Source organism: Cornus florida, unplaced genomic scaffold (genome assembly GCF_030987335.1).
Source record: "Cornus florida cultivar Cherokee Brave unplaced genomic scaffold, ASM3098733v1 CherokeeBrave_3.0.0_Hap2_Chr02, whole genome shotgun sequence".
NCBI lineage: Eukaryota > Viridiplantae > Streptophyta > Magnoliopsida > Cornales > Cornaceae > Cornus > Cornus florida.
Genome location: NW_026775572.1, coordinates 91489891 through 91516278, shown reverse-complemented (window position 1 = coordinate 91516278; position 26388 = coordinate 91489891). Strand labels below are relative to the sequence as shown.

The 26388-nt window shown below is 36.9% G+C and overlaps 2 protein-coding genes and 1 long non-coding RNA gene across 3 annotated transcripts; 1 reads left to right on the top strand and 2 right to left on the bottom strand.

The window, feature by feature from the left end:
• Positions 1-9145: 9145 nt before the first annotated feature.
• Positions 9146-21709, top strand: LOC132295460 (uncharacterized). Its single transcript, XR_009478478.1, has 4 exons — positions 9146-9457; positions 12387-12492; positions 17203-17270; positions 21422-21709. It is a non-coding gene; the product is annotated as an uncharacterized LOC132295460 (long non-coding RNA).
• Positions 21710-23631: 1922 nt separating this feature from the next.
• On the bottom strand, positions 23632-24501 carry LOC132296537 (uncharacterized). The gene is made up of 2 exons (XM_059794729.1): positions 24441-24501; positions 23632-24005 (listed from the first exon to the last, which is right to left on the bottom strand). Exons 1-2 carry the CDS (start codon positions 24499-24501, stop codon positions 23632-23634), a joined length of 435 nt encoding a protein of 144 aa, XP_059650712.1.
• A 32-nt stretch (positions 24502-24533) lies between these two features.
• LOC132296536 (uncharacterized) lies at positions 24534-25610 on the bottom strand. The gene is made up of 2 exons (XM_059794728.1): positions 25025-25610; positions 24534-24895 (listed from the first exon to the last, which is right to left on the bottom strand). The coding sequence occupies exons 1-2, from the start codon at positions 25608-25610 to the stop codon at positions 24534-24536; spliced, it is 948 nt and encodes a 315-aa protein (XP_059650711.1).
• Positions 25611-26388: the final 778 nt, after the last annotated feature.

The window sequence follows — 26388 nt, the reverse complement described above, 5'->3', positions numbered from 1 at the left end:
GTATATAATTAATTCCCTCACCATGTTGTAGGTTCCATCATTCTATTGTTGTCCAGTAGTAGTTCCAAATGGACCAACCAGTGTAGAAGTTTGGAACGGCTTAATGTATACTCCAATCGAATCCAAAAGACTATCATTTCGTCCAAAGAATCCAACAATCTTGCCAGTAGTTACCGGGGTTATAAAATGAGTTCCTTTTTCCTCACCATATGGCCCATATTGCTTCACATTGCTTTGGATTGTAAGGGATTTCACTACGTGATATTTACGGGCTGTACCCATAGTACCCTGATATTGAAAGGAGGTACTCGGAAGGATAGTCTAATTTTACTTGTAAGGTTACAATTGATAAGGATAAACTTAGGTATTACAATAAACACCGAAAAATTCACAAACACAATAACAAAAGGACAAAAAAATGTAACGTTCAAGTTGAAATTAAGATTTTTTTTTTCCTAATGAGCAAGACAAAGAGAACATAAGGAATGGGGAGGATCTTTAGTGGTAATTTGACAAACTTTTTTACATATCTCTAGGTACTCACGGTTTTTTTTTTTTTCAAAAAAAGTCTACACAGGGTGGAGTCGGTCGTAACATATGGATTAAGACCCAATCTCCAGCTAAAAATGGGAGAGCGTAAACAAGCCTATGAGGGTCACATCATCGAGGATGCTAGGTCCCAAGAGGGAGTAATTGTGACGTCCCATTTCGCTAAGGGGAAAAGCTTTGATGATACTTATATGTGTAGACCTACTAATTGTGTATTGATCGGTTGGTCAATTAAACATCAATCTTCGCAATAGCACGAATCATTGTAAAATAGGGCTATTGGTCGGGTAAGTCGAACCACTGGGACTGCGCTAATCTATGGCAACCTAAGTGTCTAGAGTCATTTTAGAGTGATAAGGGGTGTTCATAGAGGGTTTGTTTTGTTTGTCACTAAATTACAAATTCAGAATGCATAAAACAATAAATTGAAGGAGATTAAAAGAGAAGATTTAAAGAAGGAAGTCTAGGGAAGTGAGTCCACTCCAAACCTCTACACAAGCTAATTATATGATTAATTTGGGGAATTAATGTAGAAATGACCTTGATATATAATAATACATGACTACTATAATATCTTCAAGAAATTCAATTAATTAAAGAGTAAGAACAACCTATCAAAGCTTCACATGGTTGAGTTACCTAAACTAAGATGCAACCCTAGACATGCTCACTAAGCTAGAGATTGTCAAACAATTAATCAATTGGTGGAAGCACATGATATCAAGTCACAAGATTAACTCATCAAAAGAAATTCTTAAGCTATGGATTAACAAGCTACTCAAAACCATGCCATTAAAACCGTTCCATAATCTTAGTTCCATTGTCACTATGAAACTATAAGTCATACAACTATGAGATTAAATAATCTAAGACAAGAGTATGTAAATCAACATAGTCATTCAAACATTCAAAATCTTCATTACAATTTGTAACATGCTCTAGACCATGGAACTAGCCAAACATACATTTCATTCCCCAAAATAAATCAAAAACTAGACATGCTTACAAGGTAGAGCTTCATCACCTCCCTAGATGGAGGTTTAGTTACCCATTGATGCACTAGAGGAAGGAGGAATCAAAGCCTTGACCTCCATTTTCGAGCTCCCCTCTTCTAGCTCCAAGAACACACCTTTCTTGCTCTCTTCTCTCTCCTCTAATCTTGTAGAATATAGGATAATGATATGTGTGGCCTTCCTTGCCTTATCTCCTTCAACAAAGCTCTCTCTCTCCTCCAAAAAAAACATCCCCAACCACCTCATAAAGAAGTAAGTAGAAAATGAGGAAACCAATGCACAAGTGGCTGCCAAAATGAGAATTCCCGAAGGCAATTCTGCCCCAAATTCGAGCACTCTAAGCAAGGCCTCGAGCGCTCGAATTTAGTGTAAAAATGCCCATGCTTCACTTCTCCGCCCAGACCTACTTTGGTTAAACAGCCATAACTTTGCGCTCCAAACTCCGAATGACAAACCGTTTAAAGATTTGGAGAGCTGATTCAGAGCTTTAAAAACTTCATGTTTTGATGAAGACCCAAATCTCAAGTCTGGTTGGTCGAAAATGGGGAGAAAGGCAGTACTTCAGTGCTGCCAGGCAGTTCTGCGCACCTCTGGTAACAAGGCCATAACTCTCTGCTCCGAGCTCCGAATGATGAACCGTTTGAAGATTTAGAAAGCTAATTCAGAGCTCTAAATCTTTTATGTTATGATGGAAGTCCAGTTCTCGAGCTTTCTGGGTCAAAATGGCGAGCAAAGTCCTAACTCCACTGCTGATCTCGTGAAGCAATCTGCCCTAATTTCGAGCACTCGAAATTAGGCCTCGAGCACTCGAAAATTGGCCAGAATGCCCTATGCTTGGTTTGCTCATCCCGGACCTACTTTGGTAAAACGGCCATAACTTTGTGCTCAAAACTCCAAATGATGAACCGTTTGAAGATTTGGAAAGCTAATTCAGAGCTCTAAAAACTTCATGTTTTGGTGGAGATCCAATTCTCAAGGATGATTGGTCGAAAATGAAGATCAAGGCAGAATTTCATTGCTGCCAGGCAGTTCTGCGCACCTCTGGTAACAAGGCCATAACTCTCTGGTCTGAGCTCCGAATGACGAACTTCTTGAAGATTTGGAAAGCTGATTCAGAGCTCTAAATATGCCATTTTATAATGAAAGTCCAGTTCTCGAGTTTGCAAGGTCAAAATGGTGAGCAAAGTCCTGACTCCACTGCTGCCAGAAATTCAGAATTGTGCCTTTTGATGGCCAAAACTCCACAAAGCCTTGATTTTGCTCCTTTTTTGGCAAATGGACCTGAAAATGCATAAAAACATAGAAATGAAGATAATCTACATAAATTAACATACAACGGACTTTACTAATGCAATTTAGGGCGCTTGAATATATAATATTCGGCGCTTATCATGTATATACGTGTTGAAAACTGGGAGCACTAAAAAGGTGCAAAACGGATAATATCTACAAAGGGTGAGCGAGTCGTGAGAGAATGTCACTTGAAGATTTGAAACTTGAAATGCTACGTTGGCTTAATTATTATACGTAGAAACTTGAAATGCTAATGTGACTTGATTACTAGATTTCTTCAAAATATATATACACATATAATGTAGTATAGTTATTAATGAAAGAGCGAATTTTAGATTTGAAATTCAAATTGCACATAGATATATAAATTACCGGGTTTGGTGTTCCACCGTCACTGCTATGTTTTTTTCCTGATATTGAATTTCCTTCAATATCATCATAGACAACTTGGATGGAAATAATATCTGTTGTGGAGTGTATAATTAGTTCCCTCACCATACTGTAGGTTTCATCATCCCAGTGTTGTCCACCAGCACCTCCAAATGGACCAAAAGGTGTTGTGGCGTGGATTTGGTGGGATGGCTTAAGGTACACTCCAATCGAATCCAAAATACTAGCACTGCGTCCAAAAAATCCAACAACCTTGCCAGTAGCTACCGGGGTTGTAAAACGTGCTTCTTCTTTGCCATATCGTCCATATTACATCATATTGCTTTAGATTGCAAGGAATTTCACTATAAGATATTTTTTAGCATTGTACCCATAATGCCCTGATATTGAAAGGATGCACTCAGTAGGATAGCATAATTCCCCCTATAAGATTTCAATTAACAAGTGGTATAAACTTAAGTATTGTGACAAATACGGCAAACCACAAACACAATAAAAAATGACAAAAAAACATAATGTTCATGGTGAAGATTTTTTTTTCCCCGGATCAGTTAATAAATATGCAAAAAATTACAGAGATTACAAGTTTTCAAGCCCCCAATCTTTATTCAGATTCTCTATTCTGTGTTTCAGTGTTTTCTCATATGACACAAAAAACTAGGTTACAATGGAGACTAGGATTGGGGTCCACATAAAAATAAAAATAAATAAATAAAAAAATTTGTGTGAAAAAAAATATACATTGAAGGCAAAGCCTAAGAATCGGATTAAAACTAGGTTGCAACGGGACATGAATTAAAACAAAATTTGGGTTACAAATTTGCAGGTTTCTATGTTATGATATGTATATATAGTTGAGCAATGCTTGGATCCTGCCCTATCAGGATAAGTTTTGTCCGCCACCCTATGAAAATTTGACACCTGTCCAAAATATGAAAAATGAATCATATTGAATCAAATTGGGTTTATCCGGGTAGGATCCATCAGACAAACCCATTTTCTTTCCTTCAATTCTTCCTCTCTCTTCTTCTCTCCAAGCACCGCCACAAGCCCAAACCATCTTCGTCCTCGCTGGTTGCCATCGCCACCGCCGGTCAGATTATTCACGGCTGAGCTCTCCACATCCGAGTTGTCCTCAGCCGAGCCGTCCTCGCCACCATCCGAAGTCAACCCGTCACCGCCGTTGTCAGTCAGCCACGCCCATCACGGCCGCCATCGTCCAAAGCCGAGCCCTCCACCGGCAAGCTAATCGCCGACTGGCTCCATCACGGCCGAGCCTTCGATCTCAAAACCCTCTGCCGGATCTCTCTCGTCTCCACCTCGATTCGCCGCCGCAAACTCTCAGCTCCGGAGCCTTCGCTGCCGACTGATATATATCGGCCGCCATTGAAGGAACCACCAGAAAGCCCCATTATTTTCGGGATCTGGCTCCACCTTGGCGGGATTCGAGGGATTCAGAGCTTGTGCGGCCATCGCGATCTGTCGTCATCACCAACGGCTATCTGTTCTCTCGCACCCTCGCCGCTTCAACTCTCTGCTCAGTCGTCAACGCGCCATCCAGTCACTGGATCTGTCCCGCTGGATCTATCTCAACCGCCATCTCCATCTGTTGATGCTAAAATCAGCTGGCTAGAACCGATCTTAAATTGATGGAAAATGGGCGTGCCAGAACCAAATATATGGTTCAATTGTAATTGGTCAACTGTAGTCTCTTTCGAGGGTTGACTTTCAGACGATGCAAGGATAAAGAGAACAGTGATACTCCTCTTAGAGTTCAAGAATTGCCTTAGTTAAAAGGACTTTTCAATGAATAAATTATAGTAAAAGATTAAGAGAATAAAAAGGGGAGGAAAATAGATATAGCAAGAAAAGAGAGAGAAAGAGAGAGATAGAAGGAAAGAGAGAAATAGATAGAACGAGAGATCGAGTAATATAGAAAGAAGAAAGAAGAAATAGTAAGGATGCTATTCTTGGAAAAGCTTGAGAAAGTAAACAAATAATAATAAAGATTCTGAGGGTGCTGGACCTCTTACACAGCATGCCTTTCTGTTTATTTATAGAGTAAATAATAAACAAAACCTAAATACAAGCATCCTAGTTGTATTCTAATACATCTAAATAATTATTCAAATCTAACCAATCCTAACTAAATACTAACTCTTAACTCCATTTAAATACAAGATAAATATATAACTCTTATCTAATATATTTGCAATTCAAATATCTTCTATCCTATCTGTAGTGCCCTTGTATGTAGCTTTGCCATCTTTTGTAATTTTGCCATGTCATCGAAACCAACCACAATCCATGTGATGTGTGAAGCCCAACATTCTAACTGTATTGTACTATCCCAGCCGAAGACCAAATCAATTGATTACCAAAATATCTTCTAGCCCATTCTCATTGTCGCATGTTTCAGCCCATTATCCTCTCGGCCCAATCCTCCAGCACATCATTGTTTCACAGGTTTTACACGGCTTATACTACTACTTACTTTATTGTTCATCAAATTCAATTAGGGCCAGAACCCAATTACCAAAATGGGTGCCAAGGACATTTGGTTTATGAACTCATGATTGGGCCGAAGATGGGTCTACAACCCAAATGCCAAAATGGGTGTCAACAATGCCCCCCAATTTTGGTAGCCGTTTTAACCCTTCGGTTTCCAAAATTTGAATACACCCATTACGTTGGGACATAGCACACATATCATATAATCTCTTGAGTTAAATCAGGAGTAGATTTCCCAAATATGTCGATCACACTAACCCATCTTATCAGTCATTAATTACATTGTGATGATCCTTTCATCTTCCACTAAAAAACATGTCTCTTCTCTCATTTGAACAAAACTATGCAAATGAAATTCTCTTTTTCTATCAAAGTTCTTCTCTCTCTAAAACTCTTTCTACAACTAAATCCTTCTTGCAACCATGGCTTCAAAATTACAGAAGCAAAGTGATTTGACTTTCCCTCTCCCGAAGCAACATCGCATACCCAAATGACAAAATCTATAATCAAAACCCTAGCCCCAACCGACTTGAATGCCGCCACCTTGATCGATATCACAGAAACGTTAAGGGACTTGGCCCAGTGTTTCTTAATCGATTTCCTCCTTCGTTATCTTCGATTTATCCCCAAGCCTAGCAACAACTTCTTTTCTCAAAACCTCTCTATCTGACAGCGGAAGGGGACAGACCAACCCTCTCTGTTAGAAATTGGCATCCACCAATGCTCCAATGGAACGACTGGGTGGATCGTGTATCAGCAGCGAAAGGAGAGCAGTGGAAAAGGATGGGTATTTACGACTTCATCCAACTCAGTAAGATCCCTTTTACTTTTGACCGAGCCTTGTTTTTTGCTTCTTTACACTTCTAGTCACCCACAACCAATTCACTACACTTGCACTGTGGTATGATGGCCCCTACCTTGAGGGATGTCTGTTTTTTAACGGGGTTAAGGCCTGGGGGAGATGAAATCAATTATCTCCTTCAGGATGAAGAGACCTTCTTTTATTTTCCAGAACAAAAAGAGGCTAAACCCTATGTGCAATCACATGGTCCCATTTTAAAAGAAATGTTGGGGGAAGAAGGGACCGATGTAGATGAACAAGAACACATAGGTTTTTTACTATTGTGGTTATGTAGATATTTGTTGTGTGCCCCTGCCATTCAGATCACCAAAGACCTTACCCAATTGGCCATTGCCCTATCTAAAAGAAAACCCATGGCACTAGCTCCGTTTCTCTTAGCTTCTTTGTATAGAGGCTTGTTCGATCTCATTACTTCCAACTTTTCAAGGTTTGGAGGACCACTTTGGCTCTACCAATTCTGGCTACATGCATATTTTCCTAAACTAGCTCCTCCCATTCGGCTTGCTCGGAATGATCCTTTGCTGTCATTCGGGTATGCTAGAGTCAAACCCAAAGACCACTCCTTTAATATCTGTTTTCAATTTTTCTATCATCAATGCAAGATCAGGACTCAATCCCAATTCCTTCCTTTTTCCAAATGTCAACTAGCTCCATTCTGGTTGTTTCCTTCTACTGCCGAGTCTTCACCTGAACAGATTGACCTTTACATCACTTCATGGGCCCATTTCTTGATTACAAGAGATATAACTTGCAACACCGTTGCTCCCAATCTGCCCAAGAGCCGAACTGGGGTTGAATTTTACAACCCAGCGCAGTTAGCTCGGCAATTTGGATTGACGCAAATGATCCCAGTGCCTCCCCATTTTTCTTATAACAAGAATTATCACAAGCGGGTTAAGCTCTCAAACAGTGAACAAATTTAGGATGTTACCAATCGGTTTACCCAACGTCTTCAAGAATTTCAGTAAAAGTCCTTTCTGGAAGAACCGCATACAGATCCAAGCTTTGAAACCTGGTGGGCTTCATATATCAATTTTACAAGGACTGTAGATTCCAGTCAACTTGTGTGCACTCTCCTTGGTTCCTACAAATTCATATCCCTCAATTTTCAAGGTGTGGATTCCATTGAACCCGTTGATCTTACTGCCGCTCCTGAACAAGAGAACGTAACAAATGTTGTACCAACTCGTCCTCCTCCTACAGCTCCTGCAGGTAGGACCAGATCTCGCTCTCGACAAAGTAAGTTTTACATCCTTGTCCTTTCCATATAGCTTCTGTTTGGTTTATATGATCACTAACAATGGGTAACATAAATCCAGGCACGTATTCCAATGCACCAGAGAAATCTGCACCTACCAAGTCTAAAGAAACTTATATTGATTTCTATGTTCCTTTGCAAAGTATATCCCCATCTTCGGCCACTCAGGTAATACTCCTAATTGAATCATATATACCCTTTTTGACACATACCATTCCCTTACTTAAACTTATTTTCCAGAAAGCTACAAGAAGGAAAACTGTGGGAAAGAAACCCAAAAAGTCAAGACCCAAGAGGCATTTTGATTTGATCGATGATGATGAAGTGGATGATGATGAAGTCATCTCCAAGAAGAAGAAACTTACTACTGAATCTCCCAATGTAATTTCTTTGTTGCCTGATCTTATATATTACCTCTTTTACTCCTTGAATATAACTAAATCGGCATTATTTTTAGAAAGCTCCAGTATCCTTAGACCAAAAATCAATTCAGGAAATTTCTACAGACCATGTTGAAGATGAAGACAAAATTGAATTGTCAGTAGGACAAAAGCCAAGGTTTCCAGCATCTTCCCCAAACCTGGCTGCAACTTCAATTGGTGAACAAATTGGAGATTCTGATGAAGTAAGTGATGATATATATATATATATATATTTATAACCTGTTCTTGTAAACTCATTATAACTATGGCTATACTACAAGAAATGTGGGCTTCTACGACATGGTATTTACGGGGCTACTTTATTTTGCCTCGTGATTACCATCATTTTCGGAGTTTATAAAAGAATCCTCGTAATAGTTACATTATATGACATGCTTTCACGAGGATTTAGTGAAATCCTCGTAGAAAAATATTTTTGCTTATTTGTATAACTTTAACGGAATAAATGTTCCCCATGGATCAATTTTATATTTAAGGCATTTTTTTTGTCCCGTAAATAAGCAACTAATTAATTAAATCACTTAAAGAAAAAAGAAAAAATGAATTTAAGTTCTTTTACTGTAGATTAAAGAGCCTGTGAATAAATTTCACATTTAAGACATCTTTTTTGCCCAGTAGATAAGCAATAAATTTAAACAAGCAACTATTAATAAAATCACTTAAAAGATATATAAAAAATGTACTTAAGTTCTTTTACGGTAAATTAAAGACCCGTGAATAAATTTGACATTTAAGGCATCTGTTTTTGCGCCGTAGATAAGCAATAAAACTTTTTTTTCACTTCCCACCAAAAACTTTTCACCACCCGGCAAAAACATTTCACTTCCCGGCTTACTTTTTATTTTTATTTGTTTTTTGTTATATCGAACAGCGATCAGGCTTAGGGATTCAGAGTTCTTTTTCATCCCAAAACAGAGCTTCAACGAGTGTGGAAAGAGAGAGACCCGAATCTCTCATCTATCGATTACAACCGTGTTGATGGCAGTAATTTGAGGAAAGAAAGCTTGATTTCCTAAACTCGTCTTTCTCAGATTGGGCTCCCGACGGTGTCGATCATTCCGTTACCGACCAGCGAAGAGGTTAGGGTTTTCAACTAGCGACCAAAAATTGAAGTTGAAGAGAGCCACCATGGACGACGGTACGTACCTTGTTACAGTTGCCTATCTGTTACTTTCATCCTTTCCATCGTTCTATAGGAATCAGAATGTTATTCGAGTTTTTGTTTTCATATGAGCCGAGTTTTTGTTTTCATCTGAGCAGTTGTTTTATCTCTCTCTCGTCTTTCTATCTAATTCTCTATGGAAGTCCACTATTGCTACCTCCAACTGTTATCATCTGTATTATTCTCTCTTTTTCCATTACCTATTGTGAATGAGGGGATTTGAAGACAGTGACATGACCTCCCTGTTTTGTATCTCTTTTGTTTTTATTCTGTTCCTCTTTTCATAGAATTAAGTTTATTTATTTATTTTTGCAGAAAAGGAAAATTAGCACAAGTTTTTGTACACATGTTCAAAGAATTCACCAAGAACTGTTTGTACTGTAGTCTGTATCTGAAATTTATTCTGTGTTTTAGGTTCCAGAAAATCGATGACATGCAATAGGTAGTAGCCTGATCCTTTTTTTTCCCATATCAAAACCATGTCTTTGTCATCGTTTGACGATGTTTATACATGTAACGACTCGAAATTAGGGGCAAAAACAAAACATGATTCGGAAACCGTCCGAATAAATTCTCCAAAAATCATCTGATATAAAAATCTGTAGTCCATTCATTGTCCCAAAACACATCACAAACAACCTCAAAATCTACATAATGGGTACTCCAAATTTCGTACAAAAAAAAAAAAAAAAAATTCATCAGGACAAGAGTGCTGAGTTAGGAGAAAAATCTGCACAACAACTACTTAAAAATTCGTAGAAAATTCATTTTAAAACGAAACGGAGCAAACAAAAATGATTTGAAAACTAGATTCAAAGTGAAACACAGCTGAGCAACTCATAGAGGTTGAAGATTTTCCAATTAAATCAGAGTTGAGAAGTAAATCAGCAATACTTAGTTTGAAGAAAATCTGGGCAGCAGATACTTCAGAATTTTTAGAAAATTCGTTTGACCTCCGAATTGGGCAAAGTAAATTTATTTTGACAGTAGACTTATGAAAGAATAAATCTGGAAGTTTTGATAAAGATCTGGTATCAATAAGTTGGTCAAATATATTATTGAAAAATCTGATTTCCAGCAGATGTAAAATCTGGACAGCAGGTACTCTCGAATTTTTATAAAAATATCTGCTAATCTAAAAATTATGAAATTTTATGGAGAAGTACTAGAGGCATAAATGAAACTGTGGTAAAAATTTGAGAGCTTTTGGATCAATACAGCTCTTTGGAGAAATTATTGAATTGCCACAAAAATACAAAATCCTTGTTTTCTTACTTAAGCTCCAAATACAAATTTCATCACAACTACAATAGAAGGTTAGGTACAACCAGTCTCTAAGTGAACATGGAATGGTTTAGATACAACTTAGGCACTTAAACTCACAAATACATCCAATTCCTCAAATATAAATTCATGCAAACATTTTCTCAACACTTTATACACAACACTAAATGGTCTCCAATGCTATAATTTTCAGCCACTCCCAATTGTTCTCCAATGATCAATACAACCTGCAATATGGTAGGGTGAGACACAAGGTCCCAGTAGGAATAAACTGTAACAAAAGTTTCTAAGGAAATTCCAGCATAGGACATAGCCATGAAGAACATGCTTTTCAAGTATAGGAGTTATATGCAGCTCAATTACACATAAGAATGAAGCAACAACCTTCAAATAGATTAGGCACAAGGATTTTAACAATAATGACAAGAATCAAGTAGTAATCACAAGGGTTCTGCAAAGCAGATGAAATTGTAACACAAGGAACACTTTCATGGCTACAAAACGTAAAATAGGGAAGCAAAATCACCAAATAAACAAATGTTACAGTAAACCCTACCTCAATCATGCTAGAAAAGGTGAGATGATGATGGAATGAACATGCATAAGGTGATAGTGAGAGGCTGGTGGAAATCTGGCCAGCACTTCCTTAATCCTTTCTTCCCTTTATTTTCTTCCATGGCTGAACCTCCCTCTTCTTATTCTCTCGGTTCTGCTCCTCCTTCTCTCTAATCCTCTCTTCCTCTTTCCCTTTCCTACACCTTAGTTTCTGTTTCATGCCCCAAGTGAGGGACACAATTGAATTGTAAAAGCCATGGATTACTAACGTGTCTTTATGTGGGCTGATTGTGAGGACACATCATTTAAGTTTTCCTATAAGATTGCCACATGTATCTCCACTTAATAAACTTTTACTTAATCTCCAAATGCCCATCACTAACTAAAGAAAATCATACATGTCTCCAAATAAACTCCCAAAATTTATATCTAATTCCAAGTATAACCCACCTCCCAAAATGAAATAAAATTCCCAAATAATATAAGAAAGTCTCCAAAATTTACTAATCATACCTTCAATCAAGATTAAAGCTTAATCTAAAACCTGGGGTATTACAATACACCAATCGTTATAAATTGCCACATAGGATGAAATTCAGGTCACACCTTAGTTAATTATCAGTTTACTAGATATAGTAGCTTGTTTACAGTGGATTCTTAAATTTGCTCACACTCTAGGCTGATGTGGGTTCATCTTGTTTTGAACTCCCAAACTGTGGTCATGATGCCTGTGGATCCATAGTGCATACTGATTCAAATATGATGATAGGTTGTAGGTGATTTTTAGTGTAGAGTGTCTGCTCTAATCAAGTTTATGTAAGCTCAACATGCTCAGGTTGTTTGTGAGAAATAGGCTAATGAGAGAAGAAAAAACGGGTGGGAACGTGTAATGTGATACTCCATAAGAAGTGTCAAGCGTGAAATCACTTTGAAAATAAATCATGTTAGTTACGTCCGATTCTGGTATCCAACAGGAGTGTTGCCTTTTTTTGCTCAGTTTCTCTCTCCGAAGCAAGCTTATGAAATCTGATTGGAAGGCTCATATTAGTTTTTGTTTTCTTTACAGTCTCTGAGGAAGAAAAGAAGTAGCCTTGGTGGGTGTTGCCGTATTTATTGGCCTGAACTAGGTTTTGTTACAAGAAGGGAGAACCAAACCCTTAATTCAGTGCCAGGTACAACATTTTTGTAATTTATTTATTATTTTTTTTATTAATCCAACACGTAACCAAAATATTAAAACCAAAAACAAGATCAGTTGTAATTTGAAGCACCATTTACTAGTTAAAACAAATAGTAAATTGTAAGTGGGTGGTGGAAAGTTCTTGTCATTTTTATTTATTTATCATTGCAATAGTTTTTTTTTTGTTTAATGCTCCTGGTCCCTTGATTAGCTCTTTGTTTTTAAGTTGTTGTTGTGTTCCATTTTTGAAATGATTCAGCATGTGAGCATTTGTTTATTTTTGATGATGTTATCGAATTGAAGTTTGTTCTTATCAATAAAATATTTCAATAGGCAATACCTTCTTTTTTTTCCCTCGCACACTGGCTGCCTTTACATTTTTAACTTCTCTTAGTCCTTTTTTTTGTTCTTTTTCTATATCTTTTTGTAATGGGGTTTTGGGGAGATGTATTTAATTTCTTGAATATGAGTTGGTCAAAAGAAACATGACTAACCTTGTAGCACTTTTCATGCTTTGAAATTTATGACAGTAGTAGTTGTAGAACTGCCTTTTTTATTGATGTTGTTGTGTTTTTATGCATCTAAGAATAAAAATGACAACAAACTGAACTTATGATAAATTTCGTTAAATTAGTAAATTTATGACACTAGTAGTTGCAGAACTACCTTATTTATTGATGTTGTTGTGTTTTTTTTTTTTTTTTTTTTCATGAATATGAATGTATAAAAAGATAAAAAATTATGTACAGGTGCACACGGGGCATACCCCCAGAATAGCAACAAACAAAAACTTAAAAAGCACTGGTAAAGCCATCCACTTCAAGAAAATAGAAAAATAAGACTAAAAAGACAATGGACTAACTCTCCCCAAGCAATGTAATAAGTAAGACCCAAGAGCTAGCCAACAAATTCGGAGAAGGGAATGTTGTGAATGTCTAACACCTCCCACAACATATTTCTAGCAACCACTTCAGGAGCAGTGGCAGAATCATATAGTCTAGCATTTCTCTCATGCCAAATACCCCATAATGCAGCTGCAGACAAAGTTCTATGAAAAACAACGAATGACAATTCCTTGTACCAGTTAAACAGATCTTCCAAGGTTACTACTTCAGCGAAAAATTGCATATTCCAATGTAGAACCTCTCCCAACCAATTCCAAAAGCTTTGAGTAAAACTACACTCAATAAAGAGATGTTCAGTAGTATCTATAGCCCTATGACAGAGAGAACATCGAGCCACCAGAGTTATTTTCCTTCTTTGCAAGTTAACCATTGAAGGAATCCTATTCAGCAACACAAAAACTGAAGTAACTGACCAACGAGGCCTTGCTTTACTCCGGCAAAACCTATGCCAACTGACTTCCTCTCCTTCATGTCTACTAATCTTAAGGGACCTCACCACTATGTCCAAATTTCTGGGCAACTGTCAGCCCTTGACACCATGGATCTTGAAGAGTAAATAGATTTCCATTCCCAATACAAAAAGTAGTGTGATGCAGCATTATCTCTCTCATATCAACAATGGATTTCCAAATGACCGAATGAGTAACCCTTGGTACAGCAGTCCAATATGATGAATTTGGAGTATATTTGCTTTGAAACCAAGACACCCAAAGCCTATCTTTACTTGTTAAGAAATCCCAGGCTAAAACTATTTTGGAAGCGGACTGAATATCCACTAATTTCCTCAACCCCAAACCTCCTTCAGCCTTAGGTCTAGTAATCATCTCCCAACTCAAAAGATGTAGCTTCTTAGAATGGTCTATACTACCCCACAGCAAATTTCTACACAATCTCTGCAATTGATTAATCACAGAAAATGGAATGTTATAAATACTACACCAATACAGAAAAATGGGGGCAATTGTGGATCGAATAAGCTCTAGTTTACCAGCAACTGATAGGAGTTTTGTGCACCAGCAATTGATCCTTCCAGAAATTTTATCAACCAACCCTTGACAATGAGTTCTCTTCAGCCCATATGGACACAAAGGCAGTCCTTGTGTTGGGCAGTTTTTTATCACTAAAGAACCTAATGGCATTCCAATCTCCCATAGTCATCCAGGGGCCAGAAACTATGGAAGAATAATGCCCCAGGGACTCCCACAGAGCAACTCTATCTCTGGCTAAATTAAAAGCATACACAGGAGTACAATAGAACTGTTCTCCAGTCACTACAACTCTGACCTTAAGCAGCATACATTGGGCTTGTACATCCAGAACTTGAACATCAAACATAAGTGTGTTCCAACCCACCCAAATCCTACCATACTCATGAGCATCGTAATTGTTTAACCACTGCCAATTACCTTGAATCTTCCTTGTAACCCTAACAAATGCATCTTTTCTCAGTTGAGTTTCAACAAAACAGACAAAGTGAGAGGCTTCTTTAGCTATCCAACTCTTAACCTCCCCCTGTCTTCTAGGCTTATTCAAGCCTCGAACATTCCAGAATCCAATCATTTAGAAGTCGAGGTTGGGGGAAAAACCCCTACTTGACTTCTAGTGACCCTATCAGTAGCACTAGTTGCTCTATTTCTGTGCTTCTTCCCTATCTCCAACTTACTCCCTTCATCCCTTTTAGAGTTTTGAGAAGCACTCAGAGAAATTTGAGTGTTGGATTCCTGTTCAGCATCTTCATCTGTAACAGTCTGTACAAGCTTGTCAACACAAGCATTATCAATAATAGGAGTATCCTTAATAGACTCAGAATTAGCCAACTCCTTTATGATCACAGCCTCCACATTATTCGGAATAGCCTCAGATACTTCATTGTGACCCTCGGCCCTATCCTCAACATTATTCTTAATAACGTCAGATACAACTACTCCAGACACCAAATGGGTATGATCCTTGGCCTTATCATGTGTCAAAGTAGCCAATTGATTAAGGTCAACTTCTTCAGTTACCTCCTCCACAGCCTCAGCCTGTTCAAGTACAGCAAACGAATTATGGACAACCACATTACTCTGAACTTGTCTCACAGGCCTTTCAGTAATTTCCAGTTGTGCATTCTCAGCATCCACCAATTTACCTTTCTGTTTTACAACCCATTTATCCACTGATTTCTTCTTTGGCTTTGTCAAGACTTTTTGAGGACAATATTCTGCTATATGATCCACTCTTTTACACAAAGCAGACAAAGTGGGTTTCCACTCATATTCGATCTTAACAGTACAATCTTCCCCATGAATATCAACCACCAAATTTGTTCTCTTACAAATTTGTTCATTTGTTCAATTTGTTCAAATGATTCACTCATAATTAATAGGAGAACTCCTGTTCAAATTTGTTCATTCCTTTGCTCTGGCCATTTAGTTATGATGATATTAAGAGAATAAATCCTAGTAGAAAGAAGCAAAAGTCTGGTAAGAGTAGTCTAATCAAATGAACCACTGTTGGTAATCTGAACAACTAATTTCTTCCATCCTATGCCTCGATCTTACCAAGCTTTCCCTTAGAGAAAGTAGGGCCGCCTTGGTGTAATTTTCTAAAATGTTAATTTTTTGCATTTTTTGAGGGCTCTGTTCAATTTTTTAAAAACAGTTTTATATAAAAACTGAAAATTTTGAAAATTGTACAGAAATCTCTCTTTTATAGTTGATCTGAAAATAGCTCTTTGAGTTTTTGAGAATTGTTTGTAGAAAACTAAACCAAGCAGATCTTAGAACTCTCTCCTTTCTACAGTTTCCTAACACCATGTCTCCGGTCTTCCAATGCGGTAGAAAGCCATGACTATCTCTTCTTTCTCTGCCCTTTTAGCTCCTCTCCAACGTTCACATTGATCTTTCTGACTGGCACTCCTTGGTTGCTTGGTGCTGTTCACATTTGTCCTCTTACCCACGTTTTCATGCTTGTCAGCCTTTACACATTTCACCAAGAAATGCCCCCTAACAAATGTATGTTTGTGCAGGTATGTGACTTAAATAATGCATGCTGGTGGTAACCCAGTGACAAATATATTGCAATGCATTAGAAAAGTCCAGAGAGGATGGGAAAATGCATTCTACTTTTCCAATTAGTATTCTTGTTAGAGAGCAGTACAAAACTACTAACATTGGTGTATTACCTGTATGAGTATGGTTACATAAATCATGGGTATTATGACAAATAAGATTGGCCAGGTAAGGAAACCCAATATTCCAAAGCTAAAATATGTGTTCAAGGTTGTCACTATGCCCAAACTTAATTTGAATACCAGTTCTAGGTCCACAATACTTAGGTCAGAAGATACCTGTAAAATTAAATAAAAATAATAGAAGTATTAAGTCATGGAATTCTCTGAATCATGATTTGCATTGAAGTTAACTTTGTAGGTTCTTACCCGACTGAGTATCCTTCCCAGAGGTGTTGAGTCATAAAAAGACATTGGAGCTCGAAAAAGAGAGGTCATTAATTTGGAAAAAATAGAATTTGATGCCTTGAGGCCTAAAACAACAGATAAAAAGATCTAACGAGCAAGAACAGTACCATGCCACGCCCAATAACCGAGTATATTAAGACCATATTCAATCTGCTTGTACTAGGATCCTGTTCCTCAGCAACCAAACAAAGATTTTGAGCAAACTGCCCAACAATATATTTTTCTTCAGCCCATAGTCATTCATTAACTTATTATTATATTTCTTAAATTAGTCATACGATCTGATTATTTATGTATTTGTTGGCATTAAATTTTTGAAATATTTTTTTTCTGACAGGATTGATTATCACCAGTTCATTAGGAGCAGAAGAATCAGAATTTCTACGATTCCAGTCTACAACAAAGGTCAAATACTATGCTTCTTTTATGATTTCACAATTTTAATGCTTTTATACTCATACTTAGGGGGGTCACGTGCCCTTAAGTGACCAATTTTGCGGTGTATCTTGAACTTTATTACCTTATTGGTACATCGGCCCGTTTGGAGGCCATTTTTATTTTTTGTTTTAAAATGTTGAAAGTATGGGAGTATGGGATCATCGTATGTGGAGGTTTTGATTGATTGTTGTGGAGGAGAAGTTGTTGATATGTTGTTTATACCTTTACTTAAATTTTTTAGTTTTACATGGAATAGTAGTTTGTCTTTGCATGAAAATTTTGAAGCCTTTCGATCTATTATTGGAACCATACTTTAGTACCACAGTAGTAGGGTATGGACCATTCTTTTCAACTAAGGGTCCATAAACTATATCATAGTGTTGGTGACATCCATTTTTACAATGTCTTGCCACGTCCGCACTCATAAAAGTATATATATACTGTGAGACATAGTATGGCCAAATAAGTTCATGATAGACTCGCCATAAAGGTGCACACATATACACACAATATATTTATATGCAAGTGAAAAAAAAGAAAAAAGAAAAAAAAGACAATGCATTTATTAAAGACAATACTACTTGCAACACTCTACTTTGTCACTAAAGTCTCTGATTTAGTTGCTAAATGCCCTTTTGGGAATCAAATTTATTGCTATTCAATTAAATTCCTACACTAAATTCTATTCATTTCAACACCAAAAAATGACACAAATTTGAGTAAATCATCAAATTCCATTATAAAATTGCATTACAATATTCAATTTCATTACAAAATTAAACCAACTCTCCAATGGTGTAATACAAATTTAAACTAACAAGCAAAAAATAACTCTCAAGGGCTTCATACAAGTCTTCCATAATCTTAAATTTCTTCAAGCTATTTTTGGCTTTGGCTTTGGCTTTGACTTTATGCACTTCACCATTGTATACAAGAATACCCAGCAAGAGCCACTTTATTAGCTGCAACAAAGCACATTTACATAACAATAGAGTCCATGAAAATCAAACCAAAAGACTCAAGTAATATTCTCCTAAGCAATTAAACTTGATTAAAATGATTTCTTCCAAGCAATGCGCATTATCAACATTAAAAATGAATAAAATAAAACATATAAGAAATATTCCCTCAGTCACTGTTGCTTAAATGTAACCTGTGTTAATGCTGCCCACATTAAATATGTGACCATTAGCCCTGACTGAGTTTTCCTAAGGAATATGAGACAACTCTATTGCTAAAAGGAATAAAATAATATAAATACAAGAAATATTTACCTCAGTCACTGCCCACATTGAATATGCATGTGTCCATTAGCTCACGTTGAGTTTTCCTCACTGCTTCTATAAAGCAAAAAAGAAATAATAATATGAGGGAAATGATATTTAAGGTGCAATATGGAGTACTAAGGAAGCTATATATATATTGACACCATTAACTAGATTTTGAATAGAAGTACTAATATTAAAGTAAAAGAAAATAGCTAGATAACAAAGAGAGAAAAAGAAAAGAAAAAATGAAAAGTAAGGAAGTAACAGGACTAAAGTATTTTTTGTTTGTTTGTTTGTAACTTCTGTGAGTTTTAAGGACATAATTTAAGTAGCAAAAGTAATGGGAGTTCACCCAATAACATGCATCCACTACCATTATGAACAATACAATCCAAAGCTTAGGACTATGCTACCCCCTCTATAGAACCAGTAATAACTTGATTAGAAAATCTCTATAAGAGATTTTTTTTTAACTAAATATTTACTTCCATTTTAGGTGTTTCTAGAATCAATTTTAGCTCCAGCCTCAATCTGTGGAAGCAGACCTTGCCAACAGGGCTGTGTGTTGCGATTATTGGACCACAAGCCCAATGGTAAGCGAAGACAAAAACAGCGTAAATATACTTTCCGAAAAAAAAACAGCGTAAATATACATAATATATGTGTGTGTGAAAATGTAAATCAAAATAAGATAGCAAACATGAAGATATATAACATCTTTAAATGATTAAACTATTAAAACAGAGATAGCATACAATATAAATGATTAAAATGATTCGGACAAATCTCAAGTTCTATTCTCTCTCTAAATTCTGTCGCTTGGTGATGGGGAGATAGCAGTTGAAGAGAAGCCTAGGGTTTGAGAGAGACCCATTGATAGATTGAGGAGAAGATTGCGTAAAAAATGGAGGCTCACTTGGAACAGTGCTCCACTTTTAATGTCAATCCTCTTTGAAACTCTAAGTACGGATATGCAATGGGTTGGTCCCTATATTCAGTACTCCATCTACACAAACATAAATAAAACTAGCATGTTATGTGTGTGTGTGTGTGTGTTATTGACAAGATGGGAGGATTTAATTATTTACCTGAAATTCTGTACAAGATGCTGGAGAAAGAATGTAACTTCCACCTTAGCAAGTTCAGATCCTGGGCAGCATCTGGACCCTCCACCAAATACAAAGATTCGAAGACTTAGTAAGGTAATTCGGACAAATCTCAAGTTCTATTCTCTCTCTAAATTCCGTCACTTGGTGATGGGGAGATAGCAGTTGAAGAGAAGCCTAGGGTTTGAGAGAGACCCATTGTTAGATTGAGGGGAAGATTGCGTCTGTGAGAGTCTGAGGGAAGAGAAAATCGCGCACTGTGGGAGAGATTTTTTTGGGAAGTTAAAGAGTGGGAGAGATTTACACAAGGAATTAATTTTTGAAAAAAAAAAAGATTTCCAGCGATGGTTTCAACGAGATAAAAAATCTTAAACCCTGAAACCACGTCACATTGGGAAAATAATGATGACTAGTGACGAATTTTTTAATTTGTCCCTAAAAGATGTTAACAGCGATGAAGTCTAGTTTCGCCTCTAAAGGGCCATTTTTAGTGATGAAACCAGCCTCGTCCCTAAAATTTCATCACTAAAGACCACTTTTGTTGTAGTGTGTCATCTTGTGGATAGTGAATTATATATTGTGGAAGTGAAGCAACAACAATAAAATTTCGATCTTACTTGATAACTCAATCCAGTACTTAACGATCAATGAATTAAACAATTATGTAACAATAACTTGTGGTCTATACAACTCATTCCACCTACCTTCTTTACAAAGCAATTCACCCCACAATATATAATGTAAATATATAAACATACCCCACATATTCAACAAATGTACTCTCATGGATGATGCCTATAATAAGAGCTCTTCCAATTTGATTCCTAATACGCACACCTAATATGTATTTCTCAGAAGGGTTTAGAATTAGAATTGAAGTAAACCTACAAAATTGCTGCTGTAAGAGACCTTGTATTGATCATTGCAACTAAATGCTAAAGTACATGCGACAACTACATATATAAGACTATTGACAAAAGAAAAGGGTAATGCTAAATTATAGAGGAAGAGTACTTGCCAATTTGATACAGAATTAGATACGTGCCTGGGTCTAATGTTACTGAAACCCTCTGAACCACACCAGCAGTTCATATAAAAAAAAAACTCCCCCTCTTGCAATTCATCCAGAATTACAAGGATTAATTGTCATCTTTCGCAATACTTTAGCATTTCCCATAAAATACTGTATCAGCTTCTGCTCCAGATCACAACTTTGCCCCATAAATCCAGTAATTTCAATTTCTTGATGACGAATAGACAGACAACAAGGCACGACTTATGGTTCAACAAATTTGAAATCCCTGGAATCATTATGTTGACACTGCTACAAACAAAAATCAGAAGTTCAAATTCCATTAAATGATGAAGCTGCTTCAAAATGGGTCCTGCAACAATTAACTCCAACAAGAATGTTACAGATTTGCTCATAATCGTTGCACCAAAAACCTACAATGTTTCAAACTTGTTTCAGAATGTTTCAGATTTGCTTATAATCATGAGATAAAGAGACTACATATTATGATATTGTAGTATTTATGAATATAAAGAGATTATGATATTGTCTGTTCTCATACATCCTTGCAAAAATCTAGTATTCTATTAAGGAAAATTATCTGCTTGAAATATTTTTGACAGATCTAAGGAAGAAATTCTTAGCAAAATATTTGTGTTTGATTCATAAATGATAATCTTGTTATTTCCCTTTTTTTATTAGTATTATGAATTTGAGACTTGTGTGATGCAGTTACTTTTTTGGATTTTGTATCGTGGATTTTGCAGTTACTTCCTTGGATTTTGTACAGTGAGATGGTTTTTTGGCAAGTGCAGACTGAAACTCAAGTGCTAGAAGGTTTATCAATTTTTCAACAGAAGTGTTAAGAAATTGATGATTTTCTGGACAAATAGATTTACTTTCTGTTTTGGAACATTGATAAATGTTGAATTGTTTTGGTACATTGATAAATGATGAATTGTAAAAATGTTTGAACTATTTTGATATATTCAATAGGATATGTATGTTTTTTGAATTGAATTATAGCTGAAAGTGATGTGAATGATGTGAATTGTAGGTAGTGGATGATTAAATGACATTAATTAAGGGTGTTTTATTTATAAAAATATATATATATATTTTATCTACGGGGAGCTTGAAATCTCGTAAATAAGTGAATATCTTTCTAAATAAGCTTTTCTACCGCATACATGGCGAGTCATGAGAATGGTTTATATTATTTACGGGTACCTAAAATTCGCCGTAGAAAACTTTTCTGCGGCACGCTTCAATTTCTCATGAGATTATTTACGAGTACTTAAAATTCGCTGTAGAAAGCCTGGTGAGATTATTTACGGGTAGCTAAAATTCGCCGTAGAAAACTTTTCTACGGCACGCCTTGGTACCTCGCGAGATTATTTACGGGTAGTTACAACTCGCTGTAGAAATTTTTTCTATGGCATGCACGGCCTCGTAAGTTAATTATTAACAGGAAAATATCCATGCTGTAAATAAATTTAATATATATAAACAAAATTATTTTCTACGGCGAATCTATTATTTTTCTATGAAATAGATTTTTACCCATAAAAAAAATTGAGTATTTACGGAACCCTCATACACGAGGGCTTAGAATGCGCCGTGAATAGGTTTCCACGGCGTTTTTGACCTCTTGTAGAAGCCCCTTTTTCTTGTAGTAACCCAATATATTTCAGATACAAAAAGACTTGGCTACTCCAACCATTCCTGTCAGTATCAACCCAAATTCTCCTTTCGCAGCCCTTGACTCGTTATTTGATTCTGTATTTGACTTACCAGATCCTGAGTCTCCTGAAATCCCGTCTGAAAAAACTTCTGAAACTCCCTTGGAAGGAACAAAAGCCATTCACATATTGTCCCAAATGGTGCAGCAAGACTTGACTCTAGCTCCTTCATTCAAAAACGAGTTAACCAAAACACTGTCCTTCTTGAGTAGTTACCCAGGATTCTCTTTAGGTGACTAAGCTCTTTTCAAGAACTTCCAACTTCGAATCTCTTCTTTGACCACTGCTTATAATGAATCTGTCCATACCATCGATCATTAATCTTCCCAATGTCATGAAAAAGAGAAGCTTTCTCAGACATTAAAGAAAGGAAAGGAGCTGTATTTATCTCTGAAGAAAGAGGCTGCTGAGTTGGACGCTAAGGAAAAGACGCTTCAAGCCGAACTTCCTTAGCTTTAGTTAGACAAGACACAGCTTGGTAGCAAGGTGGATGAACTGAAAGTTCAAGCGGAGACCGCAGTCCTCAAATTCAAAACTTTGCAAGCGCAGATGCCGAAGTTGGAGCAAAACAAGAAAGTGGCAGAAACATCCCTTAATCAATCCCGGGCTTTGTGGGTAGACTTCAAAGCCAAATTTGAAGAATTTCATAGCAATTTCAACAAAATTTGAACATTTATGGGTCTGTAATATGCTTTTGAACAATTTGCCTTTTTTAAGAATGTGATGTTTTGAATAGTCTTGCTACAATGATATTATGATCTTTGAAGTATACTGAGATTTTATTTACTGTATAAACACACTTATCCATAATTTGTTCAAATAAAAAGGCAAAAATATAATCCAAGCTATTTTGACTTAATTGGAAACTTCTTTTCTTCCATAAGCTCAAAAATAGTTGGCTTATATTTTTTAAGGTACCTTCCATTTATTAGCCTTTCATGCACTTCACCATCTAGATTTTTTAACTTGTAAGCTCCTCCGTGTAATACTTGGTGAACCAAGTATGGGCCTTTCCAGGTGGGTGACCATTTTCCATGAACTCTATCCACCTTTCTAGGTGGAAGAATTGTTTGCCACACCATATCACCCTCTGCAAATGACTTGAACTTCACCCGTTTGTTGTAGGCCTTCATTACCTTTGCTTTATGGACCATGAGGAGGTCTAAAGCAAGTTTCTGGACTTCATCCAAATCTTATAACTCAGCAAGCATAGCTTCGTTGTAATCGGCAGGTATAAGTTTGTGTTGTAAAGCTACTCTTGCAGATTTCATATTTAACTCCAGGCAACACGGTATCATGGCCAAATGTAAGCCGATAAGGAATTGTCCCAGTACTTGTCCGCTTTGAATTTCTGTAAGCCCACAAAGCTTCTGAAAGGGTTTCATGCCAACGGCTCGGCTTGTCTTTTATCATTTTCTCAATAATTTCAATAACAAATTTATTTGATGCCTCTGCTTGGCCATTCCCTTGAGCATAATAGGGTGTGGAAGTTACCATTTTTACTTGCATATCAATGCCGAGTTGTAATACTTCATTTGCTCGAAACACAGATCCATTATCGGCAACAATTGTTTCTGGTAAGCCAAATCAGTGAAAGATATGTCGCTCCAAAAACTGTATCACTGTGTTATGAGTTACTGAAACATATTCCTCGGCTTCAACCCACTTAGTAAAATAATCAGTAGCTAAAATAATCCAATGATGACCTTTTGATGAAGGAGGATTAATCTTACCAATTAGATCCATGGCCCAACCTCTGAAAGGCTATGGTTTAACTAATAATTGCATTTCTATTGCTGGAACCCACTGCATTGGGCCATGCTTTTGACAGTCTATACAACCTTTTGCATAAGTCATATAATCTTTTCTCATTCTAAGCCAATAATATCCACATCGGCGTATCAACCATCCCATCTTTATGCCAGCTTGGTGAGCTCCACATATCCCTTCATGTACTTCAGCCATAATCTTCAAACCCTCAAACTTACTAATTCACTGAATTAACAAACCATCATCAGCCGATCTTTTATGAAGATCTCCATCCATAAGCACATAATTAACTGCATTCATTTTAGTCTTCGGTCGGTTTCTGGAGTTGGATGTTACAAGAATAAGATGTAAGGGATTCGCCAATCATCATCATCCAACTCGGAAACATCAGTGGCAAAGACTTCTTCCATAACTTGATTTCTTGTTTCAGCCGATGGAAGAGATCGGCGTGTAATTTTTATTATCCTTTCCTTCATACCACTCGGCACCCTGACTCCTGAAGTAGTCTGTGCTAAATCATTAGCCATTTTATTCATGGCCCTCGGTCTGTATTCCAAAGTCACATTGTGAAATTGGTTGACCAATTGGGTTGCCAACGAATGGAATGGTCTCAATTGCCAATTCAAACATCTAAAGTCTTCTGAGATTTGATTAATTACCAAACTTGAATCTCCTACAATGTGGACGTCTTTAACTGCCATTTATAGCAGGATTTCCAAGCCGATAATTAATGCTTCATACTCGGCTTGATTATTTGAACACCTGAAATCCAAAAAGAAAGAAAACGAAATTTGATTCCCTGTTGGGGATATTATGACTATACCAGCTCTCGAGCCTTCACTGGTATTTGACCCATCGAACATTAAAGTCCATGGAGTCATGAATATAGATGCCGAGTCAAGCTCATCAAATACTTGTGACTCAATTTCAGGCGAGGGATGATATGCAAGAAAATCTGCCAATGCTCTTTCCTTAATTGCCTTTTGTGGAACATATGCAAAATTGAACTCCATTAGTGCCAAAGCCCACTTGCCAATCCGGCCTGTGATTAATAGCCTTGATAGCATATACTTTATAAGATCGGTTTGGTAAACAATAAAAACCAAAACAGGCAACATATAGACTCTTAATTTCATTGTTGCAAAATACAAAGCCAAACATAATTTCTCAATCGGTGTATATCTACACTCGACTGGAGTTAAAACTCGGCTGAGATAATATATTGCTTGTTCATTTCCTGCTTCATTCTCTTGTGCTAACATAGCTCCAATGGATTCTTCAGCAGCCAATAAATATAACTTCATCGGCCATTTCTTCCTTGGTGGCATCATGACAGGAGGACTCGACAAGTATTTCTTAATCTTGTCAAATGCCCTTTGATGTATATCATCCCATTTGAATTCTTCCATCGGCTTCAACTTGAGTAGTGGGGAAAACACATGTAATTTCCCAGCTGTATTGGCAATAAATCTCCTAAGATAGTTCACTTGCCCAAGTAACCTCTGCAACTATTTCTTGCTTCTCGGCACACTGGCATCAATAATTGCCTTAGCTTTATTCCTATCGATTTCTATACCCCTTTGATGAACCAAGAAACCTAAAAAGTTTCCTACCGACACTCCAAAGGCACACTTTATTGCGTTCATTTTTAGTTGATAGCCCTCATCCTCTCAAAGGATGCTTTAAGATGAACCAAGTGCCCCTTTTCTGTTGTTGATTTTACCACTACATCATCAATATACACCTCCATAAACTTGCCGAGCATATCATGAAAAATAGAATTCATGGCCCGCTGATATGTGGCACCAGGATTCTTCAACCTAAAAGGCATTACCACCCATTCAAAAGTTCCAATCGATCCTGGACACCTAAAAGCTGTCTTTGGAATATCCTTCTCGGCTATATAAATCTGATTATAGCCTGAGTGTCCATCCATAAAAGATATAATTTGGTGCTTTGTAGCCGCATCAATCAGCTGATCGGCTATCGACATTGGATACTCATCTTTTGGAGTTGCCAGGTTTATGTTTCGGAAATCAACACATATACGTAATTTTCTATTATCTTGATAAAAGGGACTACATTTGATAACCATTCAATATACCTTGTAGTTCGAATGAAGCCAGCATCCAACAATCGTTCGATTTCCACTTTGACTTTATCTACCACCTCTTGAGACATTCGACG

Bases quoted from the DNA above. Each gene is read 5' to 3' on its own strand.
- LOC132296536 (XM_059794728.1), bottom strand. From the start codon at position 25,610: ATGGAAGAATTCAAATGGGATGATATACATCAAAGGGCATTTGACAAG. The intron at 24,896-25,024 runs GTATAGTCATAA...TATAAATGGCAG, and splicing joins CAGTGAAGGCTCGAGAGCTG to TTAAAGACGTCCACATTGTA.
- LOC132296537 (XM_059794729.1), bottom strand. From the start codon at position 24,501: ATGAATGCAGTTAATTATGTGCTTATGGATGGAGATCTTCATAAAAGA. The intron at 24,006-24,440 runs GTTTGTTAATTC...TTGGCTTACCAG, and splicing joins TAAAAGATCGGCTGATGATG to AAACAATTGTTGCCGATAAT.